Source organism: Papaver somniferum, unplaced genomic scaffold (genome assembly GCF_003573695.1).
Source record: "Papaver somniferum cultivar HN1 unplaced genomic scaffold, ASM357369v1 unplaced-scaffold_21, whole genome shotgun sequence".
NCBI classification, from domain to species: Eukaryota; Viridiplantae; Streptophyta; class Magnoliopsida; order Ranunculales; family Papaveraceae; genus Papaver; species Papaver somniferum.
The window spans coordinates 5,612,936-5,628,864 of NW_020631041.1; the positions used below are offsets into that span (position 1 = coordinate 5,612,936).

Below are 15,929 nucleotides of genomic sequence, written 5' to 3' on the forward strand. Positions count from 1 at the left end.
TTAATGAAATTACTTATGTGTCCTTCATATTTATCCCTCCATACATAATTTTAACTTTTGCTTTCATTATAATTTTTTCACGATGGTGCTATTTGTAGGTGGTGGTGGTGCCGCTTACATATCGTTACACCGCATTCAGGATCGCAAAACCGCATTCAGGTTCGTTACACAGCATTCAGGATCGTTACACCGCATTCACCCAAAGGGTTCACCGCTTCCCCTCCGGAGTTTAGCGGATATTCTTAAGCTCCACCACCACCACCACCGCTTCATCACCACCACTTCAACCAATTAGTTAACTAGGAAGGGTATTTTGAGGGAGGGTATTTTCGAAAAAGATAACATCGTTTTATTCAAAAGTGTTAAATCGGATGGAAAAAACCATTTTGTAAATGAATTACAAAAGTATGATCATTTTGTGATGGAATTACAAAAAATATGACCATTCTGTAATTGGCCCTAAAATTAACAATCTTGTCGGCCATATTATTCGCATTCTCTACTTCGTATCTTTCCTCTGTCTGGCAACACAAGAAATAGCACAAATCTGTCTCAGTTCACAAGAATTCAAACAAATTCACAAATGAAGAAAAAGAAAAGCTCTTTATTAACCTGAAGGACAAGTTGTACTGATTTTTTCATACTAATGACATGCCATAAACCATCACTGCAGTTTTAAAGAAAACAAGAAAATGTGAGGTCATCAGGGAAATACATTATTCTAGGGTGTAACCATAACTAATTTCAAGCCATAAACCTCTAGCACAACATAAGCGGATAAGAAATAAAAGGTTTGATGCTCAAAGGAATCACCTTGTCGTTAGTGTAAACTTCCTGCTATTTCAATCTATTTGAATAACTTTACTTACATATGGTACCGTACTGAACCACTCTTCTTGTTCCAACCCAAAAGATGGGAGCAGTATAACCATGCAAAGATTTATAGTTACTACATGCATACAGTTACACCCAGAAGGAATAAAAAATGCAACCAAACGCTAGTAGGGATACATATGTATTGTAGAGATAAACTTTCTACAGGCAAAAGAAATCGTAGCGAGAAGACTAGTAGCATCAGATGCATGTGTGTTGTAGGGTTGTGTACATATGGATACCATTAGTATATATTGATGTGTATTATTAACAAGTACTGACTTCTAACTTCTGACAGTACATACCACCAATACATATTGAAATGTACATATATGTACTGACTTCTGATATTATATATCCATCATTACATATAGATATGTACTCACTTCTAATAGTATATATCCATTTGTACATATATAGAAAATCTCATTAAAACAGAATCAGATATTTGGATAAAGTGGCCTTCCATTTATGCAATTTAAATTCCAGGAAAAAACAAGTCGCAACGTAATTCTTATTTTCTCATTAACCTTGCGTTTAGGCAGTTAATTAAGTTATTTTCTATTTGCTAGGTGTTACTAGCTAAAGTGCTGGTCTCAGTAAGATTATGAATTTGTCGAAAGTCCTTTCCTCACTGTTTTTGCAGGTGCATATTGAAAGTACATATCAATACACAAGACACAATTCATATTAATATGTATTAAAGGATATACTAATATGTACAATTCTACTAAAAATAAAAAATCATACAATACACATGTTGGATTGCATTACCTTGCTTTAGGAGAAACACGAGGTTTCTTTGATTTTTCCTTATTAACAGATTCGTTGTTTTTTCTTGATTTGGTTTCACAAGTAGATTTCTTCTTATGCTTCTTTGACCTTGGTTGAGAATCATGAGTACTTGTTTTTTTCAATTTTTTCTTTTTTAACCATTTACTTCGAGAATTTCAGATCTACAATACTTCTTAGAATTTGAGTAGGAAATCATTCCAGTTTTGATTTGTTTTGTGATACGGTGCTTGTATCAAACAATTGTTGATATCTATTATATCAATTTCAATTTGCAGGTTTCGTAGTAGTTGGCTTTGTTCTTCGGTGCCCTAGCAATTTAGATTTTGTTTTTCGATTTGATTTTGGTTTTGGTTTGACGTAGATTTTGATTTAGGGTTTCGATATGGTTTGGTTGATTTTGTTTTCTCTAAAGAAGATTGAAAAACTAAAGAAGAAGAAGAGAGGATTGAAAAAGTACAGGAGCAGCAGAATGAAAACTGAAAATAATTAGGGTTCTAGTTTGTTGATGAAAACAAGAAGAAAACTGACACGCGTGTTGTTAGGATTAGCTTAGTAATTTTAACTTTGTCAAATGTTTTTTGGACCAGCTATTAAATGTATTCTCCCGCTGGACTACAGATTGATCTGGATTGGGTTTCGTGGACTAAACAGGAAATGTCTCTTATTTTTTTTCTTTTTTTATTTCACAAGGCTAAAGTGGGGTAACGCCCAAACCCGGACTCATTAGCCTCCTCAGTCCTCCCTGATGGCAGGCGTACTTTCGCACTCACACTAATGGGCCTTATGGTCATCCTTAAACTCCTAATGATCGGCCTGGTAAATACCCACTACTTTTCAGTGTTTTCACCATTAAACTCCACTAAACTTAGTTAGCCATAAAAATCAAGATCAACAGGATTATTATAGTTGTATATATCGGTACCATGCGTGCAGTAATTGTGGATCTAATGCGTTAATGGATTTTGTTCATTTCAGACTCGAAATTTCAAATTCAGACGTATTAACACGAATGACTTTATCATTCTGCCCATTAGAAATGAACTGACCTAGGATGTGGTTGAACATTCTAATCTGATTTGATCAAGTGAACTAATTTTAGGGTAAAGGTTAATTAATGAGATGCCAACAAAAGCATATCCTTTTAAGTAGGAGAAACACAAGACTAACCAGCCATGTTAATTTATGACTTTAGTGATGTTAAGTTGCTATCACTCTTTAGTGGCACACCATGTGATATGTATGAGTGTGTGGGGGAAAACTTTCATCTTTCATTTTTAGGTGCAATGTCTTTCACACGCAAACTACTTAATTTGGACCACCGTTTGTCTATATTTATTATGTATGGTTCAGGGTCCTAAGAGCATCCACAGTGGGCGAGTATAACCAAAAATTTGGGATAAGATCGTGACGCAGTGGGACGGAGTAAAGATCAAATCCCAGCCAAAGATCAAATTCCAGACCATATTTGGTCGCGACCAAATACCAAATCCTAATATAGTCGGGCGTAAATTTAAAGTACGCTTGTTGTTGGGCGTAAATTTAAAGTACGCTTGTTAACGGGCGGAGATTTAAATTACGCCCGATGAAAATTCAAATTAAAAAAAAAATAAAAAAAATGAGGCGTAAACTTAAAGTACGCCTGTTGACAGGCGTAAACTTAAAGTCCGCCTGGTGATTGATTGGGCGGACATTTGAGATACGCCCGATGAAATTTTTTTGGGGCGGATCTTTAAATTACGCGCGACCAAATTTTAATCGCCACCGTTACGTGACAACACGGACTAAACCCAAAATTTGATCTTTTTTTTGATCTTTGATCTTTGGTTTTGATCGCACCACTGCAGTTGCTCTAATCTACCTATTGATTCATCTAGGCAAGACAAAGACCAGCAAAGTCCAAAGCCTTGTACGCAAATTGCTTCATTTCGCATGGTAATTTGTACCATGCAGGTGATTACAATTATGAAAGTGGTTAGGGGGTGCTCCAGTCATTCTCAATATTTTACGTTATAGTTTTTAAAAAAAATTTAAGTGTTTTTTTTTATTTTTTAACTTCCACTGTAAATAATTCTTGAAAGTAATTTGATGACCATGCACCATGGGTTATAAGTATAGTCCATATGGATTTTTGAATGTGTCATTGGTGACATGATATGATAATATTCTTCAAGTACCATGTCCTGGAAGTGTACAATATGGATTTAAAGTCGTTGGTTGTTGTTGCTGCCAAAGAAACCTAAAACTATACAAACAAAATTTTGCCTACTTTACTTGAAATTCTGTACTACAGGAAATCTTACAGTACTGACAAATAGCAAAAAAAGAAAAAAAAAAAAAAAAAAAAAAAAAAGTATATTCATTTGGTGATGATTGCATTACATATTGCTTACGGCATACCACCACCCATCATCTCATTTCTAGAATCTGTCCCAACACTTGTTCTTCTTCTTCTTCTTCTAAAAATCTAATCCAGCCAGCATTGAGAAAAGATAACAATAAATACTAGTTAACACACAAGAAACCCCACAGCCATTAACTTCCTCCAATTGCAGTCCACTTTGTGTACCTCTCTATATATAGTTCATCAGTCCCATACCCTGTTCTTCATCCTACACCAAACCATCATATTTTTGTATAATTCAGGGTTCAGCCATGGAAGTAGTAACTTCAAAAAATTTCCAGCCACCCCATGTAATTATACTACCAACACCGGGTATGGGTCATCTTATCCCACTCGCTGAGCTAGCTAAACAACTCGTTTCTCGTCATGGTTTTACGGTTACGTTCACTATTCCAACTGAAACCGATTCTCCTTCCAAAGCTCAGAAACTGGTTCTTGATTCTCTTACTAGTTCTATTGATTATATGTTTTTATCTCCGGTTGATCTGAGTGATTTGCCTAGTGATGCAAAGATTGAAACTCGGATTTCTTACACGGTAACTCGTTCTCTTTCTTCGCTTTCCGACTCGTTTAAACTCATTACTTCAACTCACCGAGTTGTGTCCTTTGTTGTTGATCTTTTTGGTACTGATGCTTTTGATGTTGCCATGGAGTTCAATGTCAAACCATACATTTTCTATCCATCAACAGCTATGGCTTTAGCTTTGTTTTTCCAATTGCCTAAATTGGATCAAGATTACACTTGTGAGTACAGAGACGTGCCAGAACCGATTCAGATTCCGGGGTGTGTGCCAGTCGACGGGATCGACCTTTTCGACCCGGCACAAGATAGGAAAAACGAGGCCTATAAATGGGCGTTACACCATGCCGAAAGGTATAAACTTGCTGAGGGTATTATGGTAAATAGCTTTAACGAGCTTGAACCTGGTCCGATAAAGGCGTTCAAGGCGGGCGAATGGGCTAATCCGCTGGTCTACCCTGTCGGACCGCTTATCCGGACAGGTGACAGCGACACGGTGTCTGATCCATCTGGTTGTTTGAAGTGGTTGGATGATCAACCACTTGGCTCGGTTCTATTCGTGTCGTTCGGAAGTGGTGGAGCTCTTTCCAGTGAGCAACTGACCGAATTGGCCCTAGGGCTAGAAATGAGTGAACAGAGATTTTTGTGGGTTGCAAGAAGTCCTAGTGACAAGGTTGCAAATGCGACATACTTCAATCCACAAAGTATCAAGGACCCTTTTGACTTCTTACCAAAAGGGTTCATAGAGAGAACCAAAAAGCTAGGCTTGGTAGTTCCTTCATGGGCACCCCAAGTTCAAGTCCTTAGCCATGTCTCAACTGGTGGATTCTTAACGCATTGTGGGTGGAATTCATCACTTGAAAGCGTCGTGCATGGTGTCCCCTTAATTGCATGGCCACTCTTTGCAGAACAAAAGATGAATGCAGTGATGCTTACAGAGGATTTGAAGGTTGCATTAAGGCCGAAGAAGAACAAACAAGGGATTGTAGGCCGCGATGAGATCTCTAGGGTTGTTAAGGGACTTATGGAAGGAGAAGAAGGCAAGAAACTTCGGCTTAAGATGAGAGACCTTAAAGATGCTTCTGCCAGAGTGTTATCAGAAAATGGGTCTTCGTCTAAGGCGCTTGCTGAGGTGGCGAACACGTGGAAAAATAGTATGAGTACATGAAATTTCTTTACCAATTTGCATGTTTTTTTTTGTTTTGAATGTTGTGCCTATGTGCTTGTGTACAATGATTTTGGATCATTTTGTATATAATCTAAATCTAAGTGATGGAATTCCTGTCTAGATATTTTCTTTCTGTGAGCTGTGTGAAAAGAAGAATAAGAATGGAATCAAGATGAGAAGTAAATGATGAATTTGAAGAAGTTGAGGTTAAATCAAACTGATAAAAGATGAAAATCTTAGTGAAGACTATTGGCACTCAAAATGAAATGATTGGAGCTATGGATTTGTGGGTGGTGTAGGGTAACCATGTCACTTGTGTCTATAATGGTCACTAATAAAATGTCACATTACTACCAAATAATTTTCCGTAAAGTGCTGGAACACTACTTTTTTTGACAAAAGATAAAAAGGAAAATCACTTCTTCCAAAAGGAAGATTTTTTAGTGCCCGCATCAAACTCAACTCTAGTTAACCTTAAGTACTCATGGTGGTTGACTATATACAAATATTTACATATCAAGATTCAAACACTGTCAAAGCCAATTTTTTCAAGAATCGCTAAAACATTTGCTGTTGTTTTCAAGAATTGATAAAATATTTGGTTCTGACAAGTATCGAACTCAAATCACTGATATCATGATACAATGACTCGTACTGTAGTGACATTGGCATTTCCAAGTTCATTTCTCGGTAGATTCATTGCCAATATTCTTCGGAAAATCTTAATCATAGATACCTTTGGTGTACTAATTTTGAAATATATTGCATTAAAGTAATTAGTCCATGAATGGACTTTCTAGTTAGTTACACTATCTCTGTCATGATTGTTTGAGCGTGCAATTCCATTTTAAATATACAAAGTAAAAGAAACGAAAGCAGTATCTCACCAAAACGTCCGCCCGTTTACACTGTTATATATCCAACAGACATATTATCTTCGTAACTAAAAGAAGTTAATCATTGTGTTTACAATTATGATTTTTAGATCATAAGGCCTGATTTGGTACCCTCTCTTAGAGGTGTAAATTGGGCCGGACCAATACGTTTATGATACAACACAGCATGTTAAAACACGACACAACACGTGATCTGACACAACATGGGCACAACATGTTAGCTAAGTGTGCTATGTTGTGTCGGACAAATAGGCACATCAGCACGACATAGCATGTGGTACGTTTAAGCATGCATCACAACACAACACGACACGCGATGAAATCACGCCAAATCAAGTAAAACTACCACGCAATAAATCATATTTTATGCATAATTCACAGGGTAGTCTTTATTATAGCCAGTTTTTGACATTTTGTTTTCGTTATGCCGATTAATTTCTATAATAATACATATACTAAATAAAATATCAGAAAAATATTTATTTTGGAAAACATAAAATAAATGGACTAGCACAGCATATCACATCACGATTATTTTCCTGGCACAACACAACACGCTATTTGGTACATCTGAATTTCTAGCATAGCCCAGCACAGCACGTAGCACGCTAAACACGTGACTTCATGGGTTGGGCCGGCAATTTTTACACTTCTACCCTCTCTATCTGGTACTCCTTATTATCAATGTCAATTATGTTGGGTATAAATAACTCGGAGTCTAGAACCCCGATCGTCTTCGAGTGTTATGTAAACGAGATTGATATGCTACAAGCCACATTTTGGAAGCTCTATGAGTACAAAGATTTCATCCAAAAATCAACCACACAATTTTGATGGAGGAACTGTGGGCGCGAAATTCATCTTCAACACACAATTTAGATTGGACAGTAATCGTCCACCAATGTTGCAGCAACAAATGTGGATGTGGATGAAACACACTACTGGTTCTTCTTGTAGTTATTTATAGTTTCTGCTGGACCCGCTTGTGCCCCAAAGTCAGAGCATCTCAATCTTTCCAGCTCTAACTAAAATCGACAATAATAACATGTTTCACATTTTGTTGTTACATGACTAGTTTTCTCTAACCTTCCCATAGCCATGGGCCAAGTAAAAATGTTTAAAGATAACTTATGTTTATTGTCCCTACTAGCCACCAAAGACATGCATTTCACCACAAGAGGATTTAGTGATCAATTTTCTCAGTTTGGATATTGCTGTCTCATCCAATGCTACTAATATGTTTTCACATACACATTGATTCTTTACATTAGTGGGTATTTCATTCTTCTTCTTTTCACCTATTAATACGTTATCTAAATGGGACTACATTCTCAAACTCACACCACACAAGTTTACTATCAATATTGGTCTATTCTGTGCCACTAAATCTTATCCTCGCATTTCTTTTTTTCTTCGTTAACAAAAACTACTCTTTTTTCCCCTCCATTCATGCTTCCAATTTATGTTGTTTGAAATGAGATATGAATCCAATTATAACAAAAACTACTTTTTTTTAACGGGGATATGAATAATTACTAACCTCATTCAATAGTGTCCGTTAAGAGGTATTTTTTGGAGCGAAAATACTAAAATATTCTTCCATCTAAATTAGAATTTAAAACTAAAACTAAAAATCAAGCCCGAACGAATTCTTAAAGATAGGTTAAATTAAACTGCTGTTGAGCAAGAAGAAGAAGAAATTGTTTCACTGAGAAGGTACATGATACCCAATCATATTTAAAGTGTTGTTGTTATTTTAATGCTTCGTTTGGGTTAGAATCATAAACTGAAACTGAAACTTTCAATCCATTCCCGGCTTGCCTTCATGATGAATACGCCACTGTTTTTTTTGTACCGGCATGGTTTTTAGGATGAATATATATCATGCCGATACCAGTGCCAGCATGGTTTTTAGGATGAATACCATGCCGATACTTGCTATTTCAGACAAATTTTATGTATGTTTTTGTTCTCAAACCGGCACGGTACACTTGAGAATCGATCATGCCGGCACTATTACCGGCATGCTCGATAATGAATTTTCCGTGCCGGCAGTGTACTTACAATTTCAAAATTGGAGGATATTATGTATCGGCATGGTAAAAGTATAAATACCATGCCGATTTGGTCACTGCCGGCATGGTACTCATACTTTTACCATGCCGGCACTGAGTTTTTCAGGCGCAACAATGGTGAATTCAATGAAAAATATAATCAAATTTCAATACATTAATACCTATATATGAGTAATTGGAGCACTTATATGTTCAATTTGTTTACTTTCCTGGGTTGGTTCTTCACCTAAACCTTCATGATCATAAATATGTTGATTTGATGTTGTTGCATTAACAAATTCAAGGATAATGATTTATTCTAATGATTATCAAACTAATCTATTAACTAAACTAATTATATTTAACCACTAAACATGATTAATAAGGGGTAGATTAGGAATTATATAAATTATCCGGATAGGGAATGACCTTGATTTACTATTTAAATCCTTTTTTTGTATTTTTCCTGCATCTCCCAATTAATAAAACTATCCCCAATTACGCGTTTATAAATAACACCTTAATGATGATGAAAAGACATAAATCAACGTTTTTTTTCTCTAGTTATCAAGTTTGGTCCTGAAATGTTCGGTTCCTTTGTGCCCAGAATCCCACTTTGTGCACACTCTAGTTAACTTGATATGAATGTTAAAATCAAATTAAAATATGAGATTGAAATGACATGCAGAAGTTCGCACAATATCCGACTTTTATCTCTTTTATATCACATCATTAACAAGACTCGTAGCCCAAATTTATGCACCCCTATAAAATTGGGATACACGTTCCGGCCATTCCCATTGTTTGAAACATTAATAGAAGGTTTTCGTATATTTGGTTTTCACTTCATTTTGTATTCTAAAATTTATCGAAAACATATGAATTTCGTGCACAAATTTTCTCTCATCTTTTCATCAAAACAGTTGTTACTTTTTTCTCTCTTCTTTTTTTGTTCTGTCTTCTCTTCTATTTTCCTTGCAGGCTACAACAAACAGATAAAATTCATCATTTGTGATGAGGCTGGTTTCATAGATTACCATCACTGTTTTATAGCAGATTAATGCCATTCATCATCATCCTATATCTATCCTTATATAACTTGCCAATAGAATTCTTTTTTTATTATTTTCTCATGATTTATATGGATTAGAAAATTAAAATTTATACTGATTTATCTATTAAATTACATCAATTGTCAAATTTGATATATACTTGTAGATGGTGCAATTTGGATAAGGGGAAAAAGTGTCATTTCAAGACCATAAAAAAAAACTCAACTCTCACGGGAGAGATTAATCCCTTGGTCCACGATTTCTAGTATACTTCCCCGTGAGACACTGTTGGTCATAATGCCGTGACTCCTATCGCACATCATCAACGAGATACTATTGTCAAGTAGGTTTTGTTGAGCGTAAAACGTCCCTGGCAGACTTATGAACCAGAACAGCCACAATTCCAGCATGTCTTCGCGGGGCGCAGATGATTGTGATTCCATGATTCCTAATATACATCCTCGACGAGATAATGATGGTCATGCAGGCTCTGTAGATGCGAAAAAACGTCCCCGTCGGAATTATGACCCAGAGCGGAGACATACATGTCTCCTGTAAGCATGACTCACCCTATTTGAGATCAAGGACTGATTCCTAGTACATCATTGTGATATACACTGATCATGTCTACTTTAGGATCTTACTCGACTTACTAAGGCTCCCGAAATTCCTAGGAAATCCCCGCGAGATACGCTGGTTATTCTTCCTCTGGGCCCTTTTGACATGCTCCTAAAACATGGTCATGTCGGCCCCATAAATACGGACACAATTGATTCCTAGCACATCTCTGCAAGAAACGCTGGTCAAAGACAAGTGAGCCGAATGCATAGACATTATCAGGCGTGCAAACCTTCTTTCTCTCCCAAACATGTCCCAGATGACTTAGGGGGGATTCTATCACGTCATCCAACTGTCAAATGGCTAAAGATACGTCGTCCAAATCTCAGACAACCCCAAACGCGTCGGCCAAATTTCAGACAACTCCAGACGCATCGGCCAAATCTCAGAAAGCCCCAGATGCGTCGGCCAAATTTCAGATGGACTCATCCGAGCTGAACCGTCTCGTATGAAGAGTCTTATGCAAGTATAATACTTAAGCACCATCCTCATACAGGATCCGGGCCTCTTTCTCAGCGTCTCAAACACTCTCACGGCTAGTAAATTGGGCCTAAACCGTACAATTTTATCCAAAAATAGGGATAAATTCTCGTGAGCTCCGTATGCTCAACAAAAGGACCCTCAAGCAATAATACGGTCCCCAAGCGACATATATGACCGGGCATGGAGAGAGGGATCTCAACCTCAGCTTCTCTCAAATTCTACACACGATTTCTGAGGTATTTCATGTCTTTTCACGTGACTCATCCTAGTCTTTCTCACAATCAGAGAATATCTCTCTGGGCTACTCGACAAAAGAGAATATTTCTCTTTCTCAACATACCATCACAAAGGATGACTTAGCTTTACATAAATGGGGGGATATCAATTTTGGGTTTTGGTCTGGCGGTCTACAGCATGTCTGAGAAATACTTGGCCTATTTCTCACCGCAGAAGAGAGTAAAGTGTTAGAGCATTTTTGGGTCGCCTCACAAGTGTTTCTATATCAAGCTTGTTGTCAAATTTAGTTGTGAAAACTATATCTTGATTTCTATTCTACAATTAGTTAAGTCTCGGTCTAGGATAGTTGTAGTTGAGAAACGAACCAGTCATCATTTGCGTTCTACCGTTTGAAGGGGAAGATCAACCGAAGATTTTGGAGAACTTCATCAACAAAAGGTAAGTGAAGACTGAACCCCCTATTTCTCAAATTATATTCACCTTTCTATCCTTGAGACAGTTGTCGCATAACTAAGTAGACTAGATTGCATAGACAAGAATTTCAAATCGAGAACTAATTATTTAGTTTACTAATTTCTCGAAATATAATGAATAATGAACATTTGTTCATACTTGATAAATTTCGGTGGAGAAAAATTTATTGTTCGGAACCAAATCATGATTCAAGTTTATCATTCGAAAATAGCCTGGAACATTGATATGTGTCATTGATGTTATTCGAGAATGTTTCGAATTGATTTAGAGAAATATATAACTATTATATTCGGAATATGTCTGAAGCCGTATTACATGTATTCGTATACGTAGGGGACGAGCTATATATCGACTTGCAGATTTGTATGATACGCGTATTCGATGCATACCATTGAAAAACCTACTTGTTTCGTGATCCGGATATATGTATATTCGTATACAAACCGTTTTGGAACTGTGGTAAGGGAATCGGGTTTAAGTATCCAAGTCGATATACTAACCAATACATTTCTATGTTCTAGAACCAGTTTAGTACCCAAACAGATACGCAAACTGAAAAGGTTCTTTGAACTCCAGAACCGGTAAAGTATTAAGGTTTCCAAACCGGTTCACAAATTGAAAAGTTTTGTAAACTCTGGAACTCAGTTTTTCACCTAAGTTTGCAAACTGGTACGTGAACTGAAAAGTTCTGTCAACTCCGGAACTCGGTTTTGCTAATAAGTATGCACACCGTTTTGCGTACCATGACTCAGCCGATTCACGAACGACTCAAGTATTTTTACCTTGTGCATTTACAAACTATGTTGATTGTGTTCAAATGCGACTAAATTATTTCTACGCGATGATTTGCATTTGATCAATTCTCTAATTAACATTAGACTTATTTGATCACATAATTGTGACTCAAGAATAATGTCTTTATGTTCATGGAAATGAGTGTTAATCTTTTAAGTTCAATCTGTCTAGTTTCGGATAATTAACCATGTTGAACGTAGTCTTTACACACGGTTCGGTTACGGTTTACCTAACCAGAGTGTATATCTTATTTATGTGAATAAGCTTCAAAGTTTTCATCTAACGGTGAATATTGTTTGCTTGGTTCCAAAGCTATCTTAGCTTAAAACTAAAGCAACCTATGCTTTGAAGTTTATATAAGGGTAACTCTTGGAAATTGGGATCTTGTAATCCTGACACTACTTTTTGGTGTGTCGTAGTTGTATCTAGAGTTGTCCTCTCCAGAAACCCTTTTAGGGTTTAACGACTATCAAAGACTTCACTGGGATTCGTGAATCCATGTCAGTTATCTTTTATCTTGATAACTTGTGTATTCTGATCTTTTTCGATTGTTGATTTATCACTTGAACAAGATAGATAGTAATCACAAAGTTCTCTTCGTCTCAACTTTGTGATTACACACGTTTTATACTTGTGAGGTGAATAATAATCTAGGCTGCACTTCGGGTTGCATAAGTACGGATTTTGAGGATAGCCAGACTTCTGTCATGTTGCTATCGATTTCCATCACCTGGATATTACGTTTGATCTGATCATCTGTTTCGATCGTAAATCAGGAAATCAATTATATAGGCTTAATCTGTGGGAGGCAGATTTAGTTTAAAGTATTCAATTGAGTTGAAGCAACTCTTAGTTGGTATGACGTCATCTAAGGGAATCAATTGCATGGAGTCTTGTTGGGATTCAAGAGGCGTAAGGAGCGCGACTGTAGATGAATCAGTGGGAGACTGAGTTCGGGCTCAACTACATTCCAAAGCGAAGTTAATTGGTAGTAGTCTAGTGTCTGTAGCGGCTTAATACAGATTGGTGTTCAATCTGGACTAGGTCCCGGGGTTTTTCTGCATTTGCGGTTTCCACGTTAACAAAATTTTTAGTGTTTGTGTTATTTCTTTTCCGCATTGTATTGTTTATCTTTATAATTGAAATATCACAGCTTGTGCGTTGATCAATCAGAGTATATACGTCCGACCTAGTTTGTTGGATACGACTTGTTTGATCCTTGAACATTGGTATTTGGTACCATCCAAGAACTCTCTTTGTAATTAGGTTCACAGATTCAATTGTGCAAACGTTTTAACAACAAGACACTTTCCTTGATTGAGTTTTAACTCTTGGAGTTGTGTTGAGTTTGTCCATATAGATTGCCTACGAAAAAGTTGGTGGTGTATTTTGGTACCCCCAGTGTTTTCATAAAGGCGATGGAATAATGAGATAAACTTAACCTAGTTTATTTATATCTATTCCTAAAGAGACGGGATAAGTGCTCCGCATGGCACGAAAGCAATCTCTATCTTCACTGACATTATTAGAGAATTCAACTATAAATAATTTATCTATTTCTCCTAACTAACACAACTTTGTCATAAACTCTCATAACAATTCTTCTTCAACCCCTATAATTCTATGGTGTATGTTTTCAGCTTCTTCCCTCCCTAAGACCAGCCCTAAACCTCTTTCATGTGACTGAAGCAGCCTTTGAACGGCCATTGTGCGTGGTTTAGTGATAGACACATTTTTGTGTCTAATTTGTCATCAATGTTCTGTATTGTTCGTACTCGATTTCGTACTTATTATGGTGTTTTTATGTTTGTGTAGGTGTTTTTGGAGAAATACACTTGTGTGGAAAGAGTTGCTCACAAAGTGCTATTTGGACCCCGGAGGACATTTGCTATACGAACCCCAGATTTGGCTAAAGGGAACCCAGGGTTATGCATAGCCCAAACTCATCCTCAGCACCTAATTACTAAGGGGCACACTACCTGCTATTTTCACCCCAGAGCGCTACCTGCTATTCGCACCCCCATATATGTTAGGGGGAGGTCATCCCTTACCCTTTAAATTCTGGTTTTTGGCGGGAAAAATGCACAGTTTACTACCAGATTAGGATTCGAGTTTTGGGCGTGTTTTAGGCGGATTTAATCGCTGAAACTTCTTGGGACGACTGTATTGGACTGAACAGAGATGGTATGTTCTCCGGAATCGAAAGAGTTGGGCTAGATAATCCTCTTAAGGCTAAACAGGGGAGGATAATTGTTCTCGGGTTTTTGAAGATGTTCTGTGGATAATCAATCACCGGAATTGATTGGGTTGGACTTATTCAACTTAAAAATGACTGGTATGATGGTTTAACTCGTCTGAATTGGGATGCATAATCGGATTTAGGGAAACAGGGTTCACGGGTTTTTGGCCGTTCACCTACGTATTCCCTGGAAGAGATTTGCGAGAGATTTTGTTTGATTTATTCGCTTATATTGTTTGGTAATGACCTATGTCAGTCAAACATGGGTGGTACTTTTGTTAGTTTCCATAACAAAAGGAGATTTCGTGAAACAGGGCGAGCAAGTTATTCTCGGGATATTCCATCTTGTATCTGGCAAGTTTGCGTGAGGCTGCAGCGTGTTATTCATCTTCCGGGAGGTGTTTTTACAGATTTGGAGTGATTTTACACATTCAGACGCGTGAGAAATGGAAGAATCAGGAATTATTCCCACAACAGGACGTGAAGAATAATATGAGTTATGACAAGATTATTTGGAGTTATGAGGAATTATTCTTAATCCAAAGGTGTATAAATAGGCTTATGGAGTCACGGAATGGGTTACGAAGAGTTTGTGGGAGATTACAGAGCTGTGAAAGTCGAGTTGCAGAAGAATCACCATTTCTTCTGTTGTGAAGAACACCAAGAACATTAGGCACGAAACAGCAGTCGTTTCTCAACAGTGGAAACGACACACATGCGAGGGTCGAGAATCAGCGTCAGTACTCTGTTCTATCGTTCTTTTCAGTTTGTAACAATTATAACTGTTGCAAACCCGGTTTTTAATAGTTTTTCTCCATTTCATCTTTGTAAACACCCTTTAAGCAATAAAAATGAATTTTGAGTGTGTTTCCAACATGATGATGAGCTAATTCTCCCACAACCAAGGCAATGAGGAAGATAGCCACGCATGAATAATGGGTAACTATTTCATTTTCTCTAATTTTTAATTATAATTCACCCAATCACTGCTCTTGCATAGTTTTTAAATGTTTACATAATTTTCTTAATTATTTGTGATTCAATTTGATAGATTATACTTTGTTTAATCAATTGATAGTCTATGCTTGGGGAATACAATTAATATTTGAGAATATGTTTGATTAATTGTGAATTAAGAAATAAGGGACTTAAAAGATAATTAGAGTTTTGGATTATTTTCCATAATTTATTCATGTGTGATAGTGGAATCAGTATCTTGGTTATTCCTGATAATCTTGAATTAAGTTTGGTTTGTTTTTAAATTTCATTAAATCTAAAATCTTTGCTTTCACAAGTCTCAACGAACTTTTTACTACAACTCAAT

General features: G+C 36.8%; 1 protein-coding gene and 1 long non-coding RNA gene across 2 annotated transcripts; one reads left to right on the forward strand and one right to left on the reverse strand.

The window, feature by feature from the left end:
- Nucleotides 1-474: 474 nt before the first annotated feature.
- LOC113339991 lies at nucleotides 475-917 on the reverse strand. The gene is made up of 3 exons (XR_003355231.1): nucleotides 814-917; nucleotides 613-667; nucleotides 475-521 (listed from the first exon to the last, which is right to left on the reverse strand). It is a non-coding gene; the product is annotated as an uncharacterized LOC113339991 (long non-coding RNA).
- Nucleotides 918-4,086: 3,169 nt separating this feature from the next.
- On the forward strand, nucleotides 4,087-6,115 carry LOC113339940 (hydroquinone glucosyltransferase-like). The gene has a single exon (XM_026585161.1). It carries the CDS (start codon nucleotides 4,321-4,323, stop codon nucleotides 5,755-5,757), a length of 1,437 nt encoding a protein of 478 aa, XP_026440946.1. The 5' UTR covers nucleotides 4,087-4,320; the 3' UTR covers nucleotides 5,758-6,115.
- Nucleotides 6,116-15,929: the final 9,814 nt, after the last annotated feature.

What these genes read in the sequence shown, in the direction of transcription:
- LOC113339940 (XM_026585161.1), top strand. Translation starts at nt 4,321, where the DNA reads ATGGAAGTAGTAACTTCAAAAAATTTCCAGCCACCCCATGTAATTATA.